This window comes from Chinchilla lanigera, unplaced genomic scaffold (assembly GCF_000276665.1).
Source record: "Chinchilla lanigera isolate Chin_1 unplaced genomic scaffold, ChiLan1.0 scaffold00007, whole genome shotgun sequence".
NCBI classification, from domain to species: Eukaryota; Metazoa; Chordata; class Mammalia; order Rodentia; family Chinchillidae; genus Chinchilla; species Chinchilla lanigera.
In genome coordinates, this window is record NW_004955408.1 from 13,300,453 (window position 1) to 13,324,704 (window position 24,252).

General features: G+C 43.7%; 1 protein-coding gene across 1 annotated transcript; it reads right to left on the reverse strand.

Annotated features, from left to right (window-relative positions):
• Positions 1-2,053: 2,053 nt before the first annotated feature.
• On the reverse strand, positions 2,054-15,848 carry Il12b (interleukin 12B). The gene is made up of 8 exons (XM_005376251.2): positions 15,779-15,848; positions 12,081-12,168; positions 9,160-9,435; positions 8,494-8,611; positions 6,781-6,998; positions 5,176-5,333; positions 3,767-3,898; positions 2,054-3,205 (listed from the first exon to the last, which is right to left on the reverse strand). The coding sequence occupies exons 2-7, from the start codon at positions 12,166-12,168 to the stop codon at positions 3,767-3,769; spliced, it is 990 nt and encodes a 329-aa protein (XP_005376308.1). The 5' UTR covers positions 15,779-15,848; the 3' UTR covers positions 2,054-3,205.
• Positions 15,849-24,252: the final 8,404 nt, after the last annotated feature.

The following is a 24,252-nucleotide window of genomic DNA, read 5'->3' on the forward strand; positions in this document are numbered from 1 at the left end:
ACAGCTTCTGTGGGAGCATTTGCCCCTTAGCTGCTTCCCTTTCTTATTGAAAATGAGAAGTGAGGAAGAGATCCTTCCTGGTTTGGCTCCTGCAGACCTTGGAGGGGGACTGCACAGTGATGCTCTCACTTGTTCCTGCATGGCACAGAGGACAAGAGGCACAGTGGCAGGTCCCCATCCACAGTCATGGAAAATTAGACGCTGTGGTTCTTCAACCAGCTTGTATCAGTCGTGACAGGCAAAACCAGGTTTTCTGATTCCAAACCACAGACTCCATGTGCTATCTAGGTCCCTTTTCTGTCTTGGCCAGCAGCCTCTCTCATAGATAGGAGTCTGTTTGTTTAATTTTTTAAACAAAAAAAATAATTTAAATGAATTTAATTTTAATGAAATTAAAATCTCATTTATTTAATTTTTGTTTTATTCATTTTCTATTTTAAAACCAAATATAGGGGAGTTAGTGTTTGAAGGATACAAAGTTTCAGTTTGGGAGGATGCAATAGTTCTGGAGATGGGGCGAGCATTCTGGTTGCAAAGTACCCTCTGAACCCTCCTACCTTTTATCTGCTCAAGACAGAAAGCGGGGAAATGATGCTGATCATGGCTCTGTCTTTTCCCTGTAAAGCCAAAGCATCACTGCAATCCTTCAGTGGAATTTTCTTACATCTCATTAGTGAGAACTTGGTCTCTCGGCTTTGCTGAGCAGCAAGCAAGGATGGCTAGAAAAGGCATTGCTTAGCTCCCCGAGTTTAGGGCTGAGGAGGAGCATCAGGGCAGAAGGAAACTGAGAGTGAGCACTGTTTGGACAACCTAGAGGCTGTGTCCAGTGCCTTGCTCAAGGACACCTGGGTCCATGGAGGTCTGGCTAGGCATGGGGCCAGCTTTTCTGATTTCTAATCCTGGAGTCTTTTGCTTGGATGTTTGGAGCATCTAGTACTGGCTAGAGTTTCACCAAAAAGGACTATCCTGAAAAATATTTCCAATTGCTTGTGTTGAAATTAATCAAATGCTAAAAGGTTGTGTGAGGAAAACACTGGGGATGGCAGGAGCCAGAATATCTGAGTTCTGCTCCAGGCTGGCTGAAAGTTTTGGGAAGCATCCTCAGGTCTCTGTGCTTATAAAATGCGATGATTTTTTTTCCTTGGTTAGTGCGGTTTACTAAGTGTCCATTAAATGCTTGCGTATCTCTAGATGAAACACCTTGTAGGACGTGTAGTTGTTACTCACCATGCATGTGTTGTCATGTGTGGGCTCATAACTCAAGGTGGTATATTTCAAAGATTGGAGCAGGATGACAGAAACTTCCTGCCACTCCTCCAGGCCAGGAGCAGAGTGGAATAAGGGCTGCAGGGGTCACTTAAAATCAGAAATATGAACAACCCCATTTAATTACCCAGCCCAAATATGCATGTGTAGATTTTCAGGATAGGTCACTATTCTTTCTGATCCCATCACTTGCTTTTTCCATAGAAGGGGCCAGCAGGAAATTGACAAAGGTCACACATCCCTTGAGCCCAAAGGTGACAGGTCCTCTTCACTACTGAGTCTTCCTGGATGACCTCAGGTTACATGGGTGCTTGTCTTTCATTCTCATTCCAGGGCATCATAATACTGATTTCAGAACTTAATGATATTGAAGTTAACTTCTCGGTTGTTCTACAAGCTGTTTTTCAAGAAGTGCCAGGAATACACAGTGTTTAGGTGAGACAACACAGTTGATTGGGACTTCCCAACCCTAAGAGAAAGCACATGTCCAGATACATGGCGAACCCTCAATAAATACTACAGCTGGACCTGTGAGATGGGCTATCCATGGTTCTGCCAGGTTAGTTTTACTTCGCAATGGTGGAGAAAGCATAGCATCAATAGAAAGTGGAAAAGCATCCAACCCTTAAAGAGGGCACAGAGCAGTTTGGTGCCATGGCAAAGAGTCCTGCTGGTCAGCCTGCAGGAACATTCCATGAGCTCAGCGAGACTTTGGAAATACTATAAAAGGAAAGAGCAGTTCTGCAAAATTGGAAATGAAATCACTTCAAGGAGGGCAATTCTTAAAGGATAGGGGGAAGATGCACCCTAGGAGACTTGGAAACATAGTGATCGGAGAAAGCTCAAAATATGTTTGCAAAGTAGGGTTTTTATTAGTTTGGCTTCAGAATTCATAAATAAATAAATAAATAAACAAACAGAAAACAAACATCATCACTTTATGGAAAGCACATCCATTACTTAAAAGTGTCAGCTGCCGAGAGTGAGACTTTCTGGTCCTATCCACGTGTCAGACTCGCTTATCCTGAGGCAGAAGTGATTTTAGAATGTTTCCTCTGCATCTGTCTGCCTTTATCTGTGACTATTAAGAGGCCACCTGCAATTCTGACAATTTTACGTCCTTTGCCAGAATTGTACTGCTTTCCCTCTTGAATCCTAAGAGTTTTTTTTATCTTCCAGACGCCTATGATATCTCTGTGCCACCCTCCTTGTGTCTTGGAGAGAGGTGGGGGTGGGGATACCCAGGGAGGCGGGAGCTGAAATTCAATTTCAGTCCTTTTGTTCATTCATTCGTCCCTTTAAAGTTCAGGCATTGAAGGGCTAAACTTGCTTGGAAGTGCAGGTGGCTCTGAATTGCTTGTCAGTGCCAGTTCTAAGAAGTCTTCATTGGAACAATTATTGATCTTTTCAGGCTTTGCCCCCTAGCTCCATGTGTCCATGTCTTTATGTAAATATCTCTTGTCTTCCCATTCATCACAAATATATAATAGTGCTGGCATCAGAGCACTGTGTCTTTCTAGTTGTCATAAAACCAATGTACCTGAAGCTTCACTTGAAAAGTTGTCAATATAAATAACACTTCAATTCACATTTTGCATCCAAGGGACTGATCCATATAGGTCAGGCCATGACAATATAAAACATTCAACACATCTTGGCACATACATGTTAAATAACAGCAATAAATTAATAAATACATAAATTACTTAAATATTTAAATAGCATTAAGGCCAGTGGCAATTGGAATGTTGAAAAATCTATAAATAAATTAGTTCGCTATGTCAGTATGCATTTAGGTTCTAAATATAAAAATACAGCAAATATCCTAAAAATCTTGAAAAACAAATCAGTGCTTGTTGGGTCTCTTCCATCATGCCTTTAAGATCTTTTGCCTGATCGCTTCCATTTTTCCTCTGAAGTTTCACCTTAGGATTGGAACCTGAAAAAGAACATTGGAAGTCCACAGGGATTAGAAATGTGCCAAACCCTTCCGATTTCTTACCATCCATTACCCAGGCCAAGGGGCTTGGGGAGCCACTTGAGAAGGACTAACGTTACCTCATGTTGTCTAAAATTTAGCTGCTACCACGCTGGCTGAAGCTGTCTTGAGGCTTTGTCTTGAAGGAATGCCCAATTGCATTACTTCCTTGTTTAAGACACTTCAGTGGCTCCCCTGGGCCCCCAGGATAAGGTCTTAATGCCTGGAAGCTTCTAAGGCCTCTTGCTCTGACTCCTACTTTCCTTTTTCTCTTTATCTATCCTTTTAGGAGGCCAGGGCCTATGCTTGCTTTCTTTATTGCACTATGCCTGGACTCAGCACAGTGCCTGACATAACGGAAGCATCAAATCATTATCTGTTAATGGATAATAAATATGTTTCTGACTCTCTTGTTTCTCTGTGGGGCATTCCATTCCTCCTCTCCTTTCCCAGCAGCTCCCACCCTGTCGTAATGCCTCCACCCAGGACACTGAGTGTGCCGGGCTGTGCAGGCCGGCTCACCTAACTGCAGGACACAGAGGCCCATTCGCTCCATGATGAGCTGTAGTAGCGGTCCCGGGCTTGCACCTGCACCTTCGCATTCTTGTGGCATGAAACTGTGGCTGAGGTCTCGTCAGTGAAGAGTCTGTCTTTCTGCAAAGAAGGGGGAAACCTGTAAGGCCCATTGCCCATGCAGTTGTATGGCAGGCCTAGCCTAATTCAGCAGACCTGACTTTCCTGACATGCACAACCAGCCTCTGGGCTTTAGTGATTCCCAGGAGACTGAGCAGAACTTGCACCGCCTGCTGGCAGGTGCCTGAAACACAGATGGGGCTCTGCTGCTTTGCAGCCTTGGGAAATGGTTTGGCTTTGCTTTCACCTTTCTGCACAGGTACCCTGTCACCCAGCGCTAAGCAGAGACAGATTCTCTGTAGCTGTCCCCTGGGTATTTAGAAATACCATCTCATCTGCTGATCCTTTCAGCACACAAATCCTTCACATCCTGCCACTGCTCATTAATAGCTTTGGAACTTCAGGAAAATATCTTAGGCTCTCTGTACCTTTCCTCATTTAGAAACAGGGGCAACAATGCTTATTTCCTAGAACTGCAGGAATTACAGAAAATAATCACGTAAAAACCCTGAGCCAGACTTCAGTACCTAACAAGTACCCACTATCACCCACTAGTGATATCTATTTCTTACACAGGAAGGTACTACTAAGATTTTAGGTAATATTTAGGTAAATCTGTTCCAGATGCATCCCATCCTCCCCAACGCCTTTTTTTCAGGGAGTGACTGAGTTTCTGCCACATGCTAAATGTTAGGCGGAAGGAAGGCCTTTTCTGCTGATTTTTTGAAAGTGGAGTTTAGGAAGGCTGTGGCTCTGTAAAAGTGTCTCTGGAAATTTGCAAGAGGCAAAAGAGTTATGTCACTAAGGTGAGAAAGTTGAAAAGCCATTGCTTTAGCCTACAGTGAAGTAATTTGGAATAGCCGTATTGGGTGAGGTAAGGATGGATGTTCCATCACTCATTGTATTTAGCCAGTTGACACAACCATTTTGGGCCCCTGGAGCCTGGATCTCCTAGGTTAGGATCAATTCTGGCATGAGGATTAGTGGCCAGACTGAAGCCAGCGGGGTGGGTAGGTTTGTGGCTTGTGTGTCTGGCAGACTAAGTCTGTGTCCTAAGTCTTTCACTTCCTAGCTGGATGACCTGAGACAGGTCAAGACCTCTCTGAGTTTCAGACTTCACTTGTCAAGTGGTGATAGTAATACAAGCGGTGCCATCATCAGGTTAATTGTGTAGATTAAATGAGGTATGCATGGAAGGTCCTTAGCACATGTGGTTCCAGCAAGCGCTAACACATAGTAGTGGTTATAACAATCATTCATCCCACCGCAGCATATACTGCATCCGGGTCACACCTTACCTTTCCTTTCTTTTTCTGGCCCTGGACCTGAACTGAGAATGTAAGGGAGAAGTAGGAATGTGGAGTGCTCCAGGTGTCAGGATACTCCCAGCTAACCTCCACCTGCTGAGAATTCATTAATGGCTTCAGCTGTAGGTTCTTTGGTGGGTCTGGTTTAACTGTGGAAGAGGACAAACACTGTTCATTTTCCTAGTGGGCTTTGGAATTAGGTGGTTTTGGTTTCTTCCTGCCCCCTTTCCCCTGTGAGTAACACCATCGTTCCTCAGCTTCTCTGAGCAATTGGCCAGCACCTGGGAGAATCCCGCGCTCTGCTGCAGATGATCCCACTGGTGCTCATGGGAGGAGGTCACATTCAAGGGCCATAGCCTTTGCTTTGGAACCCGAGAGAAGTTCAGAATCCTTGTCGCTCGTGCACCATCAGATGGGCCCTGGTGCTGGCACCACCCCGCGTAGTGCTCAGAAGAGAGCTCTTAGCAAGAAGACTCTCCTATCTGGGGTCTGCGGCGCAAGACCATCTTCCCCACACTTAACACATAATCGAGCTGAGCCGAGGCGCTCAGAAACAAGAGATTTTCTGCTTCCTTCTCTGTCTTTTGTCTTTTCATGGTTGCTGGCACTGACTTGTCTTGTGGCAGAGTTGACTGTCTCTCTGCTCATTCATTTTTTCCATAAATAATTACTGAGTACCCATTAAATGCCATCATTGGACTCTGACTGGAAAACATAGCAATGAATGGCAGGAAGATTCCATCCTCAAGGAGGGGATTGTCTGCTACTTCAGGGGAGAGGAGATTTTCCATGGAATGTGCACACCCTCTAGAGGCCAGCACTGCTCCAAAGACCATGTCTCCTAGTAGATGCTTGGCAAATATTTTTCTCGCTCTTCTTAATACAACTGACATCTTTCCTTTAAGTCTCAGCTGAATGCCATCTTCTCTAAAAAGGCTTCTCTGGTCACCCTGTGACCCACAGCCCACCCTCCCCACCTGCCACATGCAAACTTCCCACAAATTCTAGGGTAAGTTCTGTGATCCTGATCCTATCACACTTTATCAGGATGCTTGTTCAATGAGTAGACAGTAAGGAAAATGATAAATGATGAAATTTCTATCTGTCAATTAAAAGGTGTCAATTTTGGGGGATATATAAATTGTTTTCTGAATTCATATATATGTGTATATACTTATTTATTACACTGTCTGTATCATTTGGATGCTAGAGAAAGATGATTGCAATTAATAGAGACATTCTGGTTCTGAATATAAATATGACCAAAGCATTCTTGGATACACTGTGTCATCAATTTGGGTAGCAAGATAAAAGTGTAGCAAAGAGCACACTCTCTCTAGTGGGGCAGAGATAGCTCTGAATTACCAACTGTGAGATCTGATATTTGAGACAAACAGCTTAACATTTCTAAGATTCAATTTCCTCCTCTTTATAAGAAATGTGGATAATCGCATCCACCTTGTCCATTTTGGGGGAGGGGTGTAGAATCAAAGGGAATGCATGTAAAGCCCTTCCCCATCCAGCACCCAGGGCATTGTTAACATGTGACAAATGGCATGTTCCCTTATGAGTTGCACATAAGCATTTCAAACTCACTGATGTCTCTGATGTAGAAGCTGCTGGTGTAGTTTTCATACTTGAGCATGTGAGTCGCGTCCACCACCACCTCAATGGGGAGGCTCTCCTCTGCAGTGGGGCAGGCGCTGTCCTCCTGACACTCCACCAAGTACTTCCTATACTCCCTGTGGTCCACTCTGACACTCTCCGAAGAGGGTGTTGCTGCTCCACAAGTTACTCCTGAGAGGTCAGAGGAGCTGAAGACAAAGACAGAAATTAGCTTGTGTGTGGTGAACAAGTTCCCACTGACTACAGCCAGCAAGGCAGGTAAGGCCTCAACAGTGTGTCTGAGAATGCAAATTGTCCAGGTGGACTGATTTCTCTCCTTGGGGTGAGCAGCAACCTTCCCAGGGAGAACAAGCTTAGCCCTCAAGAGCTAGAAACCTATGCTTAAATACCTTGGCCTAAATGAATCTGGAAATGTTTTTTAGATCCGGAATATCTGATTACGTCCCTTATTAAATTTTGTTATTTTTTCTTATGTTAATAACAAAATCAATACATATACACCAAGTATAAAAATTACAATGTTAAAGATGTGTTTGAAGGAAATCTTACATGACTCCATCCCCTCTTCGAACCCTAACCTCATTCCCTAGACAGAATGGATTCCCTTACAAGCTATCTACAGAGGGTTGATTCCTCCAGACTTATTTCAGTGAATATTCAAGATAACCATATGTCTAATTGCATAGACACAAATGTACAATCTAGATACAAATAGGTCTTTAAAAATAAAGTAGGATCAAATTACATACATATGATTTTGTAACCATGTTTTCCCTCTTCGAAAATATTATGGTAAACTCTCCATGACAGAATGTACAGATTAGGTTACTCATCTTGATGAATGCCCATTAAGCCAGAGTATAACGTGCTATACTTTATTTGATGATTGCATGTAATGTTACAATGCACCTCAGACATGCAGCTATGTGTTTGTGCACTGGTGCAAGAATTTCTGTAGCCAGTGTTTTCATTTTAAAGATGGGAAAGCGAGATCCCAATGCTTAATATATTCATTCAAAAGGTGGCAAAGCCAGATGATTACCTGGGGTTTGCCCCATTGTCCTACTCTGCTCTGGCACTTACATGATGATTAAATTCAGTGACATACAGGGTTAACACATGAGCTCTATATCAATGGGAATTGGTGTTTTAGGGAAAGTTTTAAGTGTGTTGGACAAATAGCGATCATTAGACAAATTGTATCCACAGGAAAAAAAAGGGAGTAGAAGTGGCCCTGGGAAAATTTCAGGAGGCTTCACAGAGTTTTGCAGATTGTTTCATCGCTACCAAGGTCTATCCCTAGAGCACTTGTTTTTATTTTTGACTCAAGGTACATTTTGGCAAATCATTTGTAGCTTTGGTTTCTCCTTTTTATTTTTCCCCGTGGTGCTATCAGCCTTGACAAAGCCTTGCCAGGCAATTTGGATGAGTAGGTTCAAACACAGCAGAGACTATTCTCAAGAATCTCTAATGCCCTGTTCCAACACAGGCGTTTGTTTAGAGGATTGGCTTAAACACCCATGTTCTTTCTTCAATTTAGCCAATGGGAAAGTAGTTGAAAAGATCTGAGGTTAACTTTATCCTTCTCCTTATCATGAACTGATGGATAACTGATGCTTTACTCTTACTTTCATAATGAAATAGTTGCATCAAAACACTGAAAACCAGAGTGGCTTCACTTACCCTCTGCTGCCTTTGACACTGAATGTCACATCACTACTGACTGCTGTCAGCCACCAGCAGGTGAAGTGTCCAGAATAGCTCTTTGCTTCACATTTCACAAAGGTCTTGCTTTTGGGTTCTGGATTTGAAAAGAAAAAAAAAATCCAATATTTAAGGGTTTTCTTCCAGAAAGAGTTTGATTGTGATTAATCACTTTTCATAAAATGGTACAAGGGTGACATTCTCCCATTTATTTCCTTGAAAAATGATGCTGCTTCTCTGGCAGGTAGTTCAGTAAAAATTGGGAGTGTCCCAGTTGGATGCTGATTCTGAAGAGTATACTACTCTACACACTTAACACAATAGTGTTAAAATTTTTTAAGACCATCCCTCCAGTAATGAGTTATGCACTATACATATTGCATAACTTTCACTAGACACCCAATAGTATCTCCATTACTTGAACAAAATCTCAGTACAAGTATTCAGACTGACAGTTTCTTTCAATATATTATTGTGGATAACCCAAAATATTTTGAGAAAGGAAAGGAAAATGGAGGTTCTGGGTAGTTTGAGTAAGAGACCTCTGTTCATGCATTAACCATGCCTTCACATTTTGATTTTTAACTTTTGTATTGTTTTGAGGGCAAGGTGATAAAAATTACAGTATCCAAGGAATAAAATTACCTTTCTGGTCCTTTAAAATATCAGTGGACCAAATTTCATCCTCCTTTTTGTGGAGCAGCAGGAGCAAATGGCTCAGAACCTCGCCTCCTTTGTGACAAGTGTATTGTCCAGCATCTCCAAACTCTTTGACTTGGATGGTCAGGGTTTTACCAGAGCCTAAGACATCACTACTCCGGTTTGAGGTCCATGTGATGCCATCTTCCTCAGCAGTGTTGCAGGTAAGAACCACCGTCTCTCCAGGAGCATCAGCGTGCCAGTCCAACTCTACAACATAAACTGGAGAGCAGCAGGAGCAGAGAGAAGGCTATAAGCTAAATGAACTACTACAGTGTGCTTTATTCACTCTCTGGGCTCCCACCCTCCCTGAGCATAAACTTGTTCATAAGTGTTTGGCCAATGCTTTCTCTGCTTGGGCTCAAGGTCAGAGAGTGGAGAAGCAATTGAGAGTTTTATAGCTGTCATCGACTCATTAACTGGCAGGTTACCTTTGATAATTAACTTCTAATTAGTGGGTACATGGGAGAAAGACCTTGATATGTCAAAGATGCAAGCAGCACAAGATTCTTTGCCAAAAGTCTGATGGAGATAAACTTCCATAAAATTTCAGTTTAATGGGAATAAGGTAGTGTATAGTATTGAGCAAAGAGAAGTAGTGGTTAGGAGCAGTGGGAGGGTCCAGCAGCCACTGAGTAGAATTGAAATCCTGTCCCTGTTAACTGGCAGGGGTCATCTAGAGCAAGGTGTTTAACCACCACGAGCCTCAGTTTCCTCATCTGCCAAATGATAATAAAATTATAATAATAATAGTATCTACTTTTTTAGGCTTGATGTGAGGAGTAAATGAAGAAAGCATATAAAGCAATCAGCACAGAGTCTGCCAAGGGGTAAACTCTGTGTTAGTTGTTATTGTTATTCACAGACCAAGGAGTCAGCCAACTGCACTGAAAACCTCTTAAAATTTTCCACGGGGATGTAAGGATGTAGTTCCTTGTGCATGAAACTCAGAAATGGAGGGTTTCATGATCTCTATTTCTTTTTTTAACCCATCTTACATTCTTACGAAGCAGGCAGGCAGATCTCAGTCTTCCCGTTTTATAGAGTAGTGCCCGAAAGCTAAGGCGTTAGCCTATGTCATGCCAGTTCTGAAGAATGAGCGCTACACCCCGGACCTTCTTGTTTCTTAGGTTTTTCAGTGGATCTCTAGTGCCAGTTATCTAAACTGACGCTTGAGGAATGGCTCAGTATAGGATTACACAGAAGCGTCACATCAAGACTTCACTCATTTTTTGTTTTCATCCATGCATCAATTCTTAACTGGGTAAGGTAGTTAAGGCAGTGGCTATCAAAGCCTCGTCACAGCAGCAGTGACATCTCCGGGAAACTTGTTAGAAAGAGCAATTTTCAGTTGCTGAATCAGAAACTTTTGGGATGGGCTTGGTGATCTGGCTTTGAAGCCCCCATCCCACCCCCAGATGATTTTGATGCATTCTCAAATTTGATAGCCTGTTCGGTGAAGAAAAGTGCCGGCAGTCTGGAGGGACACAGGTCTGGATTAGAATCAGCTCGAGGCCTTACACTGGCTTACGCTTGTGCAGAGAGCATTCAACTACTTGAAGGGTGGATGCCATCATCTTTAAAACGAGAAAAATAATAGTACTTGTTTTAGAAAGCCGTCACATGGATTATAGAAACTAATTCATATGCGCTTTTCCTAGTGCCCTTAAATGCTCTCTGAGCAGATGGCTCTTGTTACTACACTTGGCATCCTATTGTGAAGCATTGTGAAATATAAAGTTCTCATAAACATCAATGGGATTTGTAACTACTGAGTGGGTAACAAGGATAAGAATCAAAAAGTGCTCGGGGCCCAACTCTTTGGAAACGATTAGCTGTGCTGACATAAGACCATACAGAGCTTTTGGCTTTCTCTAATTCTGCATTGTCCCCTGGGCAACTGAAGAGCATGTTGTGACAGTTATTCTCCTGTCATGACCAAGATTCAGAAGGCCTAGAAGACCTTGGCCCATGAGCAGAGAAAATGACTGCTAGGGAATGCTGGTGAGGAGCACTTTGAAGCCAGCAGTTGGCTGAGACTCAGAAGGTTGTTTCCCACGTCACAAGCCCGCTGTGTTTCTCACACTGACGTTCTGGAATTTCTGTGGTTTACCAAATCTGAAGTAACTAAGGAGTTAAATATGCAAGGGCCACTGTGAAATACTAGCAGAATAGAGGAAGCCCCTTATTCTACTAGTACCTGTTCTAGTAAGCTACTAAGAATTCTAATTTATCATTAGGATATAGACAGCATTTTAACCCAAATAGTGCTTGCTAAATTTTACTGTCACTTTACTACCTAATGCATTGTCTTCTACATTCATTAAGACACTTAATAACTCATCTGGTAGGTGTTGCTTTTCATACCCAGTTTATAGTTGAGGAAACTGAGGCTTAGCAGTGACCCAGCTCAAGTTTACAGAATCAGTAACTGGCAGAACCAGGACTTGAACCTAAGCCATGTGAATGTCAGCCGTGTGTTCTCTCCAAAGTGCTCAGTCGGAGTAAGCCATCAGCTGCCACCTGAGGGCATACTACCGTGTGGTGAAGTGGGAGATGATAGAGCACAGGCCCACCACTTTTAAAATACTTTGGAATTTTGATGGTGTGAAACACCTCGAAAAGACAAGGTCTCTTTTCCCACACAAAGCTCCTTTTCTGGCATCCAGAATGAAAACCAAGTGCTCTAGATGCCCTGAAAGGAAAAGAAAAAAAACATGGCTCTGCACTGTCACAGATGGTGGTTCTTACGAGGAGAACCCAAAGCGGAACAGCACATTGCAGTCCGATTTCTCAGCAGTGTTGCCTGTGTGTGAGCTCTGGCTTAGATGTAGGCCCTGGGCAGGGAATGAGGAGGGGCTGCTTACCATTTTTTTTCAGTTCCCACATGGCCAGGAGGGGCGATGCCAGCAACACCAGGGAAAACCAGGAGGTGATCAACTGCTGATGGCACATCTACAAGGAGAAGGAGAAATGGGAGGAAGAGAAAGAGAAACAAAGAAAGAAGAGGCAGAAGAAAGGAAGAGATAAGGTCAAAACTTATTCGGTTAGCTTTGGGAAACATGTTGATATCCTATCCATATTTTTAATCTCAACTTGCCCCTTTCTTCACACTGTTAGGATAATAGCAAGGGAATCACAGTCACCCCGATCCAGTCTCTCAATAAGAACATCTCCAAATAGAGAACATAGGCAACTGGGGCTGAACGAGATGGGTCTCCCTGTCTGACACAGTCCTCATATTTTTAAGATGAGAACCATACGATTACAAAAGGAAAATGACTTTCCTTGATCAATGTTCAGCATTGTCTCTTTCATACTTACTATACTGCCAGTGTAATTCTTACAAGGCATTGAGCTAGGAGACTTGAGAGTGAGAAGTAGTTTTCACTGATATCTTGCTTGCTAGGAGCAAATATTTTCACTCAACAAATATTTATTAAATCAGTGTATTAACTGCTTCCCCTCCAGTAGGGAAGATAAGCCACATACCCGGATCACAGTAGTATAAGGCAGTGTGTGTTGAGATGCTCAGGGATATAAAGGACTTGGGTTAGTGATAGAAAAGGTAATATAGAGGTGACTTTTCAAGCTCTGGTGACAGCATATAGAGGCTTAGTTTCTCTTGTTTTGACAGCAGTTGTCACAAATTCCAAAATGACTAGCTCGAGTGTAAAGTAACTCTGCAGTTCTCAAACCTGAACTTACAAAAGAATAACCTGACGACTTACTAAAACAGACTGCTGGGTCTTCCCCCCAGTGTCTGATTCGGTACACCCCGGGGCAAGGCCTGAAGATCTGCATTTCTAATAAGTTTCCCGGTGAACCTGCCTTTCTAGGGACCACACTAAGAAACAATGGTTTAAACCATGTTCTGGTTTCAGAACTCCTGAAAACCACAGTATTTTTTGGGAGACGACCATGAAATACTGATCTATTCACCATGAAGTAATGACGTGTACAATTTTGTGCTAAGTTGGCCACCACCTGATATTAAAACTCAGTATAGTATAGATTATGATCCGAGGTTTATGGAAATCTTTAGATTGTGAAAATTACACCCCACTTATAAATTAGATTGAGAAGATTATTGTTTAACTTTCTTCTGAAACACCTCTAACCACCTTGAAGAACAGTAGTACACAGATGGAGCGTGATTTCCAAGACCACTGGTCTAAGTCATATGAAGAACAAGACTTAAGTACTTCAGGTAAATCTCTTGGTTGGGAATCATGGCTTTGTCAGAACTGCTGCTAGCTCAGGAGGACCTTGTTCTGTGCTTTGCTCCCTTGTATTATAAACTCATGAGTGGCAGAAACAGGAGTAGAAGTTAGACCTTGTGTATTGCTCGGCGTACCCTTGTCACTTCAGATGGAGTGTTAGGAACCTGGTTTTCATTTCAAGCCACGTTTTGACTATAGCAAAGTAGTACTTGGAAGAGGGGACTGATTGTACACTCACAGGATTGGAGTCAAGCAGACATGGGCTTGAATTTTAGTCCCACCTCTCACAACTGTATGATGTTGGTCAAGTCATTATGAGCCTCAGTCTCCTCATAAATAAGATGGACATAAATAAAAGGGCTATGTCATCTCAGAGTGCTGCTGGGGGTACAATGACAGGACATAGTACAGAAGGCAACTACTGACATTCACTTGTCTCCAGAGAAGAGATAAAGGAAAAAATACATCTCACAAAAGTGTCAGGCTAGGCTATAGGGAAATGCCCATAGAGGTACTGCAATCACACGGGTCAGTAAGTCCCAGATGTCAGCACTCTGCCAAAGGAAGTGATGTAGGTTCCTGGCATCTCATTGTGATTCCTTTATACTCTCTCAGTGCCAGGGTTTTCCCTTGGGCTATGTGCCAAGCACTTCCTCTCTGCACCTAGCATGGACTTGAGCATTGCAGGTGAACTGTACTCCAGGGTCAAGGAAACCCTAGCAGTGCTCCTAAGAAACAATTCCAATTTTTGCATCGTCTATGGCAAAGGGTGAAGATCAAACTCAGACGAACAAAACAGGGTGCAGTGTGTGGCCATCGTTTACGGCCCTGGCTGATCAACTAATACTGGGAACTGTATCTCTCAGCCCACACTTTCTTGGCAAAGGAAGTTTGAGAGTCTTGATTAAATTTTTTTAATGCAATTTTATAGATTTTCTAAATTCCTGAAACCCTTGCATGAGGGACAAAGGGGCCCCAGGTTAAGCATTCCTGCTTCCTGGGGTGCGCTAATGTTCCCTTACTCCGTTACCAACATGAATGTGCCAGTGACACTTGAGGGGCATCACTTTTGCAAGTTTCACTTTGCTCGTAACTTTTAATTCAAAAAGAGAATTATTATTTAAAAATAAAAGACGTAGACCCAGATGGCATGGCTGACATGTAAAACACCCCAGTTCAGGAGCCATGCAGATCTCTAGAACTGGCATCTTGTTCTACCACTTGTTAACTGTGTGACCCTGGGGAGGTCACAAAGACATCTTTAATCCAAATGCTCTTAATCTGTGAAATAGGCACCTTGTTGGGGTGAGGTGCAAAGTGCCCAGCATGGTGTCGAGATGAAGTCAGGACCTCCAACTACTTATTCTCTCTTTGATAGAACTGATTACAGCGGTGATAATGTGGTTGCTTAACATCTGTATGTTCTGTGATTCTCTGGTCTCAGATGGCAGGGTCTGTGTCTGTCTTACTTTACACTGTATTCTCAGAGTCTAGCCTAGAGGGATTCCCCAGATTGTTAATAAAGCAAATGTGTAAAAGTCACTTCAAATCTTAGTAAAATGAACTTTAAGAGGTTACCCGAGTTCAGTCTACAATCTTAAAATTCCCTATTTGAGAAAAGTGATCCACCAGTGAGGGTTCAGGGATCCCTTTGTTGAAATGGCCATATTGTTGCAAACAGTTTTATCTGGGAAAATATCACACACCAGTACAGTAAAAATTATCCCCCCTGACAGGTTTTAGAACACTTCAGAAAGTAGTTGTAAGCATTACCACTGCTTTTCACTTTCTAAGCAGGGCCACAGTTAGTCAATCCAAAAGAACCAGAGAACCAACCTACCCAATTTCATTGATAACTGACTATAAAATCCATCAGAAATACAAGAGTAAGTATGGTCTGAAATGGTCAGTTAGGAGGTATAATAAGTTTGAATTTAATAACGTTTACAGATGCTTGGAAAGCTTTAAAAAAGTTTTCAGTACTAAGGTAAGCAGCACCATTTACATTAACTATATACCATCTTTTAACTGATGGAGGATGATACTTAGTTTTAGACTTTTATAAAATATATTTACTTTTATACATGTACACACAAAGACAAAACAAACCTTTCTATCCAATGTACCTTTGTTCACAGGCCTTGAATTATTACAATTGTATTACAATCATTACTAGCTGATTTCTAAAATTAGTACCTTAAACAATAGCCCTCAAAGTCCTTAGTTTTCACTAGTGTTCCCACAAGTAAGTCCCCAGGGATGCTCTACGAAACCATCCGCTCCATGCTGCGAGGTGCAGCGGTGGCCCAAGGCTGAAGGAAAGGAGTTAGGCAAGTGCTTACCTTGCTTTGGTGGAGGATGCAGGGTCCAGGGGTCCTGAAACTGTTGTTGGTGCTTCTGCTCTTGTTGATGCTCCTGGAGCTTATATACTCCACTCCTACTGAGCTTTCTGATGGAAAACCAAACTAGAAACTGACTTGTTGGAAGTTGCAACATGAAAAACTATTCTCAAAACCATCTAGGGGAATTTCAAGAAGTTCCTCCCCCCCCACCCCCTCTGTGTGTGTGTATCAATAATGCTCAGGGAAAGTAGACATCAAAATCCCAGGTAGGAGGAAATGGCTTTGGGTGAGGAAAAAGGAAGGAGATTTGGGATGCTTATTTCTTTGGGTTTACATCATGGCCAAGGCGCTCAATGAGCAGTCGGCAGCCTCCCTGGGTTCCACCGACTGGAAGCAGGAAGTTGAGTTTGCATCAGGATGGAGCAAATGTATGCTAGAGGCCCCAGAAGCAAAAGCCGTGGTTCTGTCTAATTCAAGGAGATAAGATGACGGGCAAACGCTTTAATGTGTGTGTGGGGGCTCTAGTCCCTACCAGCATCTGGACTTCAGACACTGTACGTATATAGACTCCTGCACGTACAGGCAAATGTGGGTACAGCAGAGACGTCCGGTGCTCACAGAGACTTGTTCACAGGCCAATGACAGCGGAAAGTGGAATAGCCACAGGCAAGCCCACAACCCATGCCACACTCACGGGTGTCCCTCTGGGGCACCCAAACTGCACCCTCATTTCACTGGCACACACATCTGCCCCGCGCAGGTGCACAGGGTTAGCGGAATAAAGACCTCTCTTCCAGCGGAATTTAAAAGTGCAAAGAGGTGTGCAAAGGTGTAGGCTGGTGGGAGATATTACACCCCCCCCAGTATTTGCACACAAGCGTTGGCTTGCACCAAGAGCACACAACCAGTGCGCTCTTTCCCCGAGCCGCCGACAGAGGGCGCTGAGCCCCGGAGCGCAAGACCGGCCGGCCGACTTCTGCATCTCCGCCTGGACCCGCCGCAGTGGAAGTTCCTGGGGCAGAGGCTGCACACAGCCAGTTTCGAGAGGGCTCAGGTTTCCGGGCCAACTTTCCTCTCGCGGGGGAGAATGGGAAACCCTGGCGAGAGCGGCGGAGCTTCCCACTTCCTCCCGCCAGCGGCTCGTCGCGGCCGGAGAAGGGCGGGGCCGCCGGGTCGGGAGTTCCAGTGGTTAGCGACCTCCGGGTTCAGGTTACCCCTTTCAGCCAGCTTGGTCTCCCGGGCTTCAGGTAAAACTGAAGTTTGTATCCAAGATACATTGTTAGGCGAACAAAGCAGATTGCCTTGTATGTTAATTGTACACTACTATTTGTAAGTGCGCTCACACACCTGCACTTTTCACAATCGATTTCTTGGGGCGGGGGAGACATTTTCCACACTTGGAGTTTTTGTTGTTACCTATAACAGTGTACATACTGAAATCTGTAACAACTGGGGAGGGCGGTCTTTCAGTAAAAATGTAGTAACCTCCTCCAACCAATCGCCAGAGGGTCCTGAACAGGAGACTTACTATGAAATTGTGGTGAAATAATTTGACTAATTAATACACAGTGACGGCATCACTACAGATGAGCCCTTGTGCGCCCCATAAATGAGCACAAATACAAAATAAGATGAGACCCAGAGAAGTATTGTATTCATGTATTCATAAAAACATCCCCAAAAATTTAGAAAATATCTGATTAGTAAAAAAAAAAAAACTCAATGAAAATGGTGTACTAGTTATGCAAAAGAAACTGCAAGATGAGCTGCTGTCTTCTGAGGATTGAGAACCTGGACAGTCCTCAGTGAAAGGTGTGGAATACCCCAGCCGTCCACTCCCTCCAAGGATAAACAAGGAGAAGGTGTTCCAGAGGTGGGCCCTGCAGTTGGCAGGATTCCAGGCCTTGCTCTGAATCTCACACTTGTAAAATGCAGTTAATAACAGTATCTGATCTTACGTGTGCTTTAACTAGGATTTCATGGAATGTACTTGGCGCAGCACCCTGGTAAGTGCTTAAGCGTGGCTACTTTTACAATTTTGTTATCCCAGAAAGATTTTTGTGGATCACAAGGGGACATCAAAATGACAAAGGGAGTGGACAGAGGGGAATTAGCGTGAGTAGCAGGAGAACTAACACTCCTTACGCAGTGAAGTTTTTTGGCTGTAGCTGAGCAGTCAATGAACTGTGTGTCCAGGCAGCCAAGAGGGGAAAGATGAGCTTGAGCCCACCTTATCTCTGCTCCATGGGCCTATTTGGATGAGTCCTGTCTGCCCATGGAGGATATAGTTCTCGAGCTTTACCTGCATAAAACAACATCCATAGTCAAATTCAGGGTCTCAAGATCCAAGCTCAGATCTCAGTAGATCTGGGTGGGACCAGGACCATGATGCTTACAATGAAGGCTGTGATGTTGTGGACAGGCAGTTCTCTGTGGGTACCGTGGCTGATACTTTGAGACACTCTGCATCCCTGTGTCCCACTGACTAGAGATGCACCCTGCGTCTTGCTCATCTCTGGACACTCCGCTGGGTGTCCAGCCATTGACTTGTGTTCTCAGAAGAAGTTTATTTGTCCCAGCTCACAGCTCATCCATGACCCAGGCAAACTGAGACAAAGCTCCAGAGCTCCCTAAGCTTGCCCTGTGGCAGGGGAAGATCTGCTGACCTCCAGCCACATGCTGAGCTGCCAGGTTAGTGTGACTTGTGATGAAGCCATGACAGGGAGGCCATCCTCCCTGAAACTGAAAATTACTTGCAGAATTTTTTGACCACGAGCACTCCCCTCCACAAATATTGCTTTGAACTTCTAGCACATACTTCCAATAAAGGAGAAGTCATTTAAAACATTAAAATGTTTAGAAAATTACACAAGTAATATATGTATGCACACTATTGTCAGAAAATTTTAAAATGCATACTGAATAAGAAGTTGAAGGCCTATTTAAGCGGCTCCTAGAGATAGCCATTGACAGTATTTTGCTTTATGTTCCTTCAGAGTTCCTTGGATCTTCTCTATGTATTTATATCTATCTGGCTGTATAAATGGGATCATACACTTCAAACATACACAGTCATATCACATTTCCAAGTCACTGCTGAAATGCACTGTCGTGGTGATGGAAAAGTGTCTGTTATATTTGGAGGCAGGAGCCTGCCTGAAAAAAGTGAACTTATTCAAGTTTTTCAAGTGTGTTTCAGATACAGATTTGTTGCTTGAATGCTTTGAGTGAGACTGCTAGTGTCTCCATTGCTTATAGACAGAGATGCCTTCAGTGATCTCCTCCCCCTCCATGGTGATGCTGGTCACATTTCTTCAGTGTCACCCTTCCTTTCTTGGCCCATGAGAGGAAGGCAGAGGCTGTTAGATGCAGTCACTGCTTTATTTCATTATCCAAGTGGGCACCTTCGGCCTGCACAACTGGATGGACTGCAGGGGAAGACGTAGGCATGAAGATGTTCCACGTTGGCATTGATTTTGCGATTTGCATATGGAAATCTTTGCCTTTTCCTCTCTGTAATTCTTTGTTAATTCCAGTGAAAGGAATGGGTGTGCTGGGGCAACCAGAAGGAAGTGGGTGTGTTCTAGAAAGGCTTAGGCTAGGAAGGTGTGGGAACGGGTGGCCTGGGCTGGCTGTGAGTAGAGCAAGTAGAACAAGGCAAGAGGGAGGGCAAGCCGGAGAGAGAAGGTGTGTGGGGCAAAGGCCTCCTCTGGACTATCTGAGACTCCCCTTTGCAATCTACTCTACCCTACAGAGATTGACTTATTAACTGGCCACCCCTGCATTTGTAGACGAATTGTTAAACCACCAGATGGTCAATGGTTTTCCAGGAGAAGCAGTTTGACCAAATATGAGGACCTGACATTCGCGCACTTCCGCTGTGATTCTTAATCTGGAACTCACAATTGAGGCTGTGTGTGTTTCTCTGCTCATAGAGAATGTATATTTATCCAAGATTCTGTTGTATCTAGGCCTGGCAATCTGCTCTGAGAGATTACTGATGACCCCTGGTCTTCTGCCCTGTCATTTTCTCTCTACCTTTTGGTTTTGAAAATCTTATCTGTCTATCATCTTTATTTGTTCTTGGTGAGTTACTTTAACTCATCTCCTTGGCGGAGAAAGAAGAAAATCAGGGAAGAGGTGATACATGCCTGTAATCCCTGCTACCGGGAAGCGTGAGGCAGAAAGACAGAGTTCCAAGCCAATATGGGCAACAAACAAACAATAAACAGTGCAAAGTACAATGACCTTTCAGCCATGCTCCATGAACCTTGGAACTCGTGAGTCCCTCAGCACCATCCGTCATGTGAGGCAGCCCTATAATATGCTGATAAAGTGAAGAGAACTCAGGTTGGCAGAAAAGGCATTATCCTTGGCTGAGCTGTGTGTGGAGCCAAAGGGATAAATGGTCTTTTAAGTGTTAGGTTTGGCACTAGACAGAACGAAAAACACAGATAGATAAAACAAGCCTTTATTGCTGGCTTGGGAGGGTTGCAGGAGATTGCAAGGACCCTCGGAGGAGCGAGCTGGGGAATGGGTTTTTATTATAATAGACTAGAGGTGGAGTTAATACGGGCAGGAGGTGTGTCCTATCTTCGGGGGATTGGGAGTTAGCTGGCGCATGCGCAAAAGGGAGTAGGAAGTTTACCTGAGGAACAAAGAAGTGTGTCCTGGCTAGCGCCATTTTTGGGATTCTGGGTGTCTATCACTAAGATGTGGGTGTTTGAGAACTAGGAGGAGGATATAGCTCCTGGAAGGGGAGCGGTGTGAGGGTGGGACATCAGACCTGAGGAGAGAGGAGCAGTAGTAACCCTGTGTGAACGGATGACGGACTACTCCTTACGCTCCCTGCCTCAGAGGAGGGAGTTGCATGGCATCTCCTCTTTGGGCCTGTGAGTGACCTCAGGTCTCCACAGGTACCTTTGGAAAGACAGCAGAGGGCCCTGGGCTCACATTTACACCAAAGCCATGAAGAACGCTGGTTGAAAGGAGCAAGGAGAAGGTCAGGAGGACTCAGCAGATACCCTCAGCTGGGTGTTAGGGGGCCACAGAGCAGAACAAGCCTCTACAGACTGCCAGAATGCAGCTCACACTCTTCTTCATTTCTGCCTCCAGTTGGGCAGTCAGAGTTCGGTGCAGTCAGGAACACTGACAGAGGTGGGAATCAGTTGCCCGGGTGTTGCTGTTTGCAGTACGCTCCTACTCTAAAGTGACCCATCGATTTCTGAGGCAGAAATGTCCCCTAGGAACAGTATGTGGATATTCACGGAGCAGACCTTGAACACGGGCCTAATAGTAGCTCCCCTGCCTTACAGTGCTTGTTTCTTGCCTGACAACAGGTAAGAGCTTCACAGTTAGTCCATATGACGTGACTTCTACAGTCAAAGACAAAGGGGAAGGTGCTGAGAACTTGGTTGATGCCTGCCAGCAATGAGGTGGCAGAAGCTGGGATTCTTGATCCCAACCAGTGCCCTTCGCTCCCTCCCTCCCAAGCAAGAGACGCAGTTATTCTGCACTTCTATGGGCTTGGCTGTTTGCCAGAAAAGCCTTTTGAAATGCTTGGGGACCGCAGTGAAATACCTTTGCATGATTTATGTTGCCATTTGTTTGCCTCCCAGTTATTTATCGAGTGCTGATTACACACCATGCACTGTGCTAGAGGTCTGAGAAGATGACTGCGAGTGCAGCAGCCCCAGGGTGTGTTTCCAAGAAGCTGAGCATAAATAGTTCACCCTTTGTATCCCTGAGTTCTATATCCACAGATTCAACCAAGCTCAGATGAGGTACATTCGGAAAACAGAAGTGTGCCTCTGTACGGAGCATATGCAGAACTTTTTTGTTGTCATTATTTTCTAAACCATGTGGTATAGTAGCTATGCAGCATTTATAGTGCGCTAGGTATTATAAGTAATCTAGAGGTGATTTAAAATATAGGGGAGGATGTGTGTAGGTTACATGCAAATGCAAAGCCTTTTTACATTGCAGACTTGATCAAAGGCAGAGTTTGGTATCCTTGGTGGTCCTAGAACCAGTCCCCCTTGCATACTGGTGGATGACTTATATACAGAGGACAAAATATTATGAAGGAATGAATGGGTCACCACCATTCCAAGAACAACAAACAGAATAATGAGGAAGATCTCACACCAGTAGGTTAGAAGAGGCCTCCTTGAAAAGGTGGCACTTAGGATGAGTCCTAAAGGGAAACGAGGATAAGAACAAACAAGAAGATCTCACGCTGGTGTGTTGGAGGAACTGACAGGAGGCCAGTGTGACTTAAAGCATAGAGAACAGAGAGAAATACATCACGAGAAGGTGAGGCAGGCACTGGCCTAGGTGTGTGTTTGCTAGACCCTGTGTAGTGGACACGCTTACCACGGAAAGATGGAAAAGTCATTGAGCTGAGAAAGCTGTGACCCCTGTATGCATTGTCATAAGACTGGATACAGATGAAGTTCATGCAGTCCTGCAAAACAGGGCTGATTAAAACAGAAGTTTCCAAACTTTCTCAGTTCACGGAACACTTAGTACTTAGGTAATTTTTTTCATGGCACCTAGAGGCCAAAAGAAGTATCTAACAGTTCCATTTTTAAGTAGCTAAGACCAAACAACTTTAAAGGCCTTTATATTTTTTTAAAGCTTTTTGTAGCTCATTTGGAAAAATGATATCCACACCTGGATGGAAAAAAAACCTGGTATTTTTATTGCATTCTTAAATTATCGCAGTTACTCGTTAATGGGATGTTGTGTGTTAGGCACTGTACAACTCCTCAAGCTTCGGGATCCGAATGTATACTGCCACCTTCATTTCCTGTCCTACACTGGTTTTCTTGTAGGTTCCCCAAAGTATGCCATTTTCTGAAAGGAATGTAGCTTGATCTAATGTTGAAACTATAAGCAACACTGAGCTTGTGTAGTGCTCAACAGATATTGTGTGCTCTTGGAAAAATTACCATATCTCATTGCCCTGCAGCCAAATAAATAGATGAGCTTACCACAGAACCCTGGGGTGGCCTGTTACACAGTTTATGAACTACAGAGTAAGACACATTACTTATGAACTAATATATTCCTGTGCCTTCAAAGTCTAAGCACATTTTGTGTAAAGGTTTCAGGAAGGGAAGTTATCACTCTCGGAAATTGTATTCTACTTGTCCAAAAATCAATAGGAATCAGCTGGAGTGCTAACTGAGTCTGGCTGGAGGAAGACAAGGGTGAGAAACCCGCAGATGTCTTCAGCAGCAGCACGAAGGCATGTAAGGTTGAACTACAAGGAAATGAGTGTGTCATGCACAACAGTGATTTTAGGGACCTTGATGAAGAAATACATCCCGAGATTATGAAGTGTTGGTTATTGTCAGACCTGCAGTTAAATTGGCTAAGCTTAGGGTGTTGCCCCTGAAATGAAGAACATCCTGCCGAAAGGCAATTAAAGAGCAGAAGAGCTGAAACGCAGAGAAGGACTTGAACATTCAGCCCTGACAGCGCATTCCTGTGGTTGCTCACATCTGTTTCCTCAGCTGGTTCCCATTCTTGGTGAAAGTGTGAGGATTAGCAATCAGGTCTGTCTTGGAATGCCCCAGGGACCTGATGCAATGTAACTGCTACATTATTTCAAAGGTCAGTAGCCAGTACAGCCAGTTGACTTCAAGTCAATTTAACTTTCTCTTTCTGTGTGACATAATGTGTACAGATCTTCCAGGTAAGCCAAGGGACTGATGAAACCAATTCCCCTGGCAACTGGGAGAATGTCTCTTGACATCGTGCTTGTAGTGGCTTGGGCCAGGCATTCAGATGAAGAATTCTCAATATTTCTCAGTGGTAGATAGTGTCTTCACTGGTGAATGCATTAGCCATGAAGAAAATATACTCGGAATGACAGAGAGATCTTAGGTTGGCTTAGGTGACTCTTTTCTCCTCACCCCACTTCGATCTTGCTGTATAGTCCAGGTTGGCCTAAACCTGTGGTCTGCCTGCCCCAACCTCTTAAGTACTGGGATATAGGCATGTGCTATCTCCTTCATATCTTATATATAACCAGAGTAAGATTTTTTTTTGGAAAAATCTTGGGCTGGGAAATTACACGCTCATAGTCATGTTGAATGATCCAAATTCTCTTGTAAGATGTGCCATCTGGAGCCATGAACTTTTGTTAGCACAGGCCACATGGAGATTGCTTGTAATGATTAATTCATGTGGAAAAAATATCACTTGGTGGGAGCATCATTGGTAGGAGTGGGAATGAGAATCAGTGATACATCCTCTTTGAATGTGGGAGGTCTGAATGGGAGCCATCTTTCTTCATTATAGATTACATTTAGAATAAACAATTGCTTGGTTTTCAGGTAGAATATAGGGCACAATAAACATAATGATCTCTAGAAGCCCAGATGTTTAAATACCACCTTTACCGTTTATTGTTTATGTAATGTTGGCCAGTGTACTCAAGCTTTCATTGTGACTGTTTTCCCGTG

Coding starts and splice junctions, on each gene's coding strand:
- Il12b (XM_005376251.2), bottom strand. CDS start 12,168: ATGTGCCATCAGCAGTTGATCACCTCCTGGTTTTCCCTGGTGTTGCTG. Junction 9,436..12,080: donor GTGGGAACTGAAAAAAAATG/GTAAGCAGCCCC, acceptor GCTGCTCTCCAG/TTTATGTTGTAGAGTTGGAC. Junction 6,999..8,493: donor AGTGTCAAAGGCAGCAGAGG/GTAAGTGAAGCC, acceptor CTTTGTCTTCAG/CTCCTCTGACCTCTCAGGAG.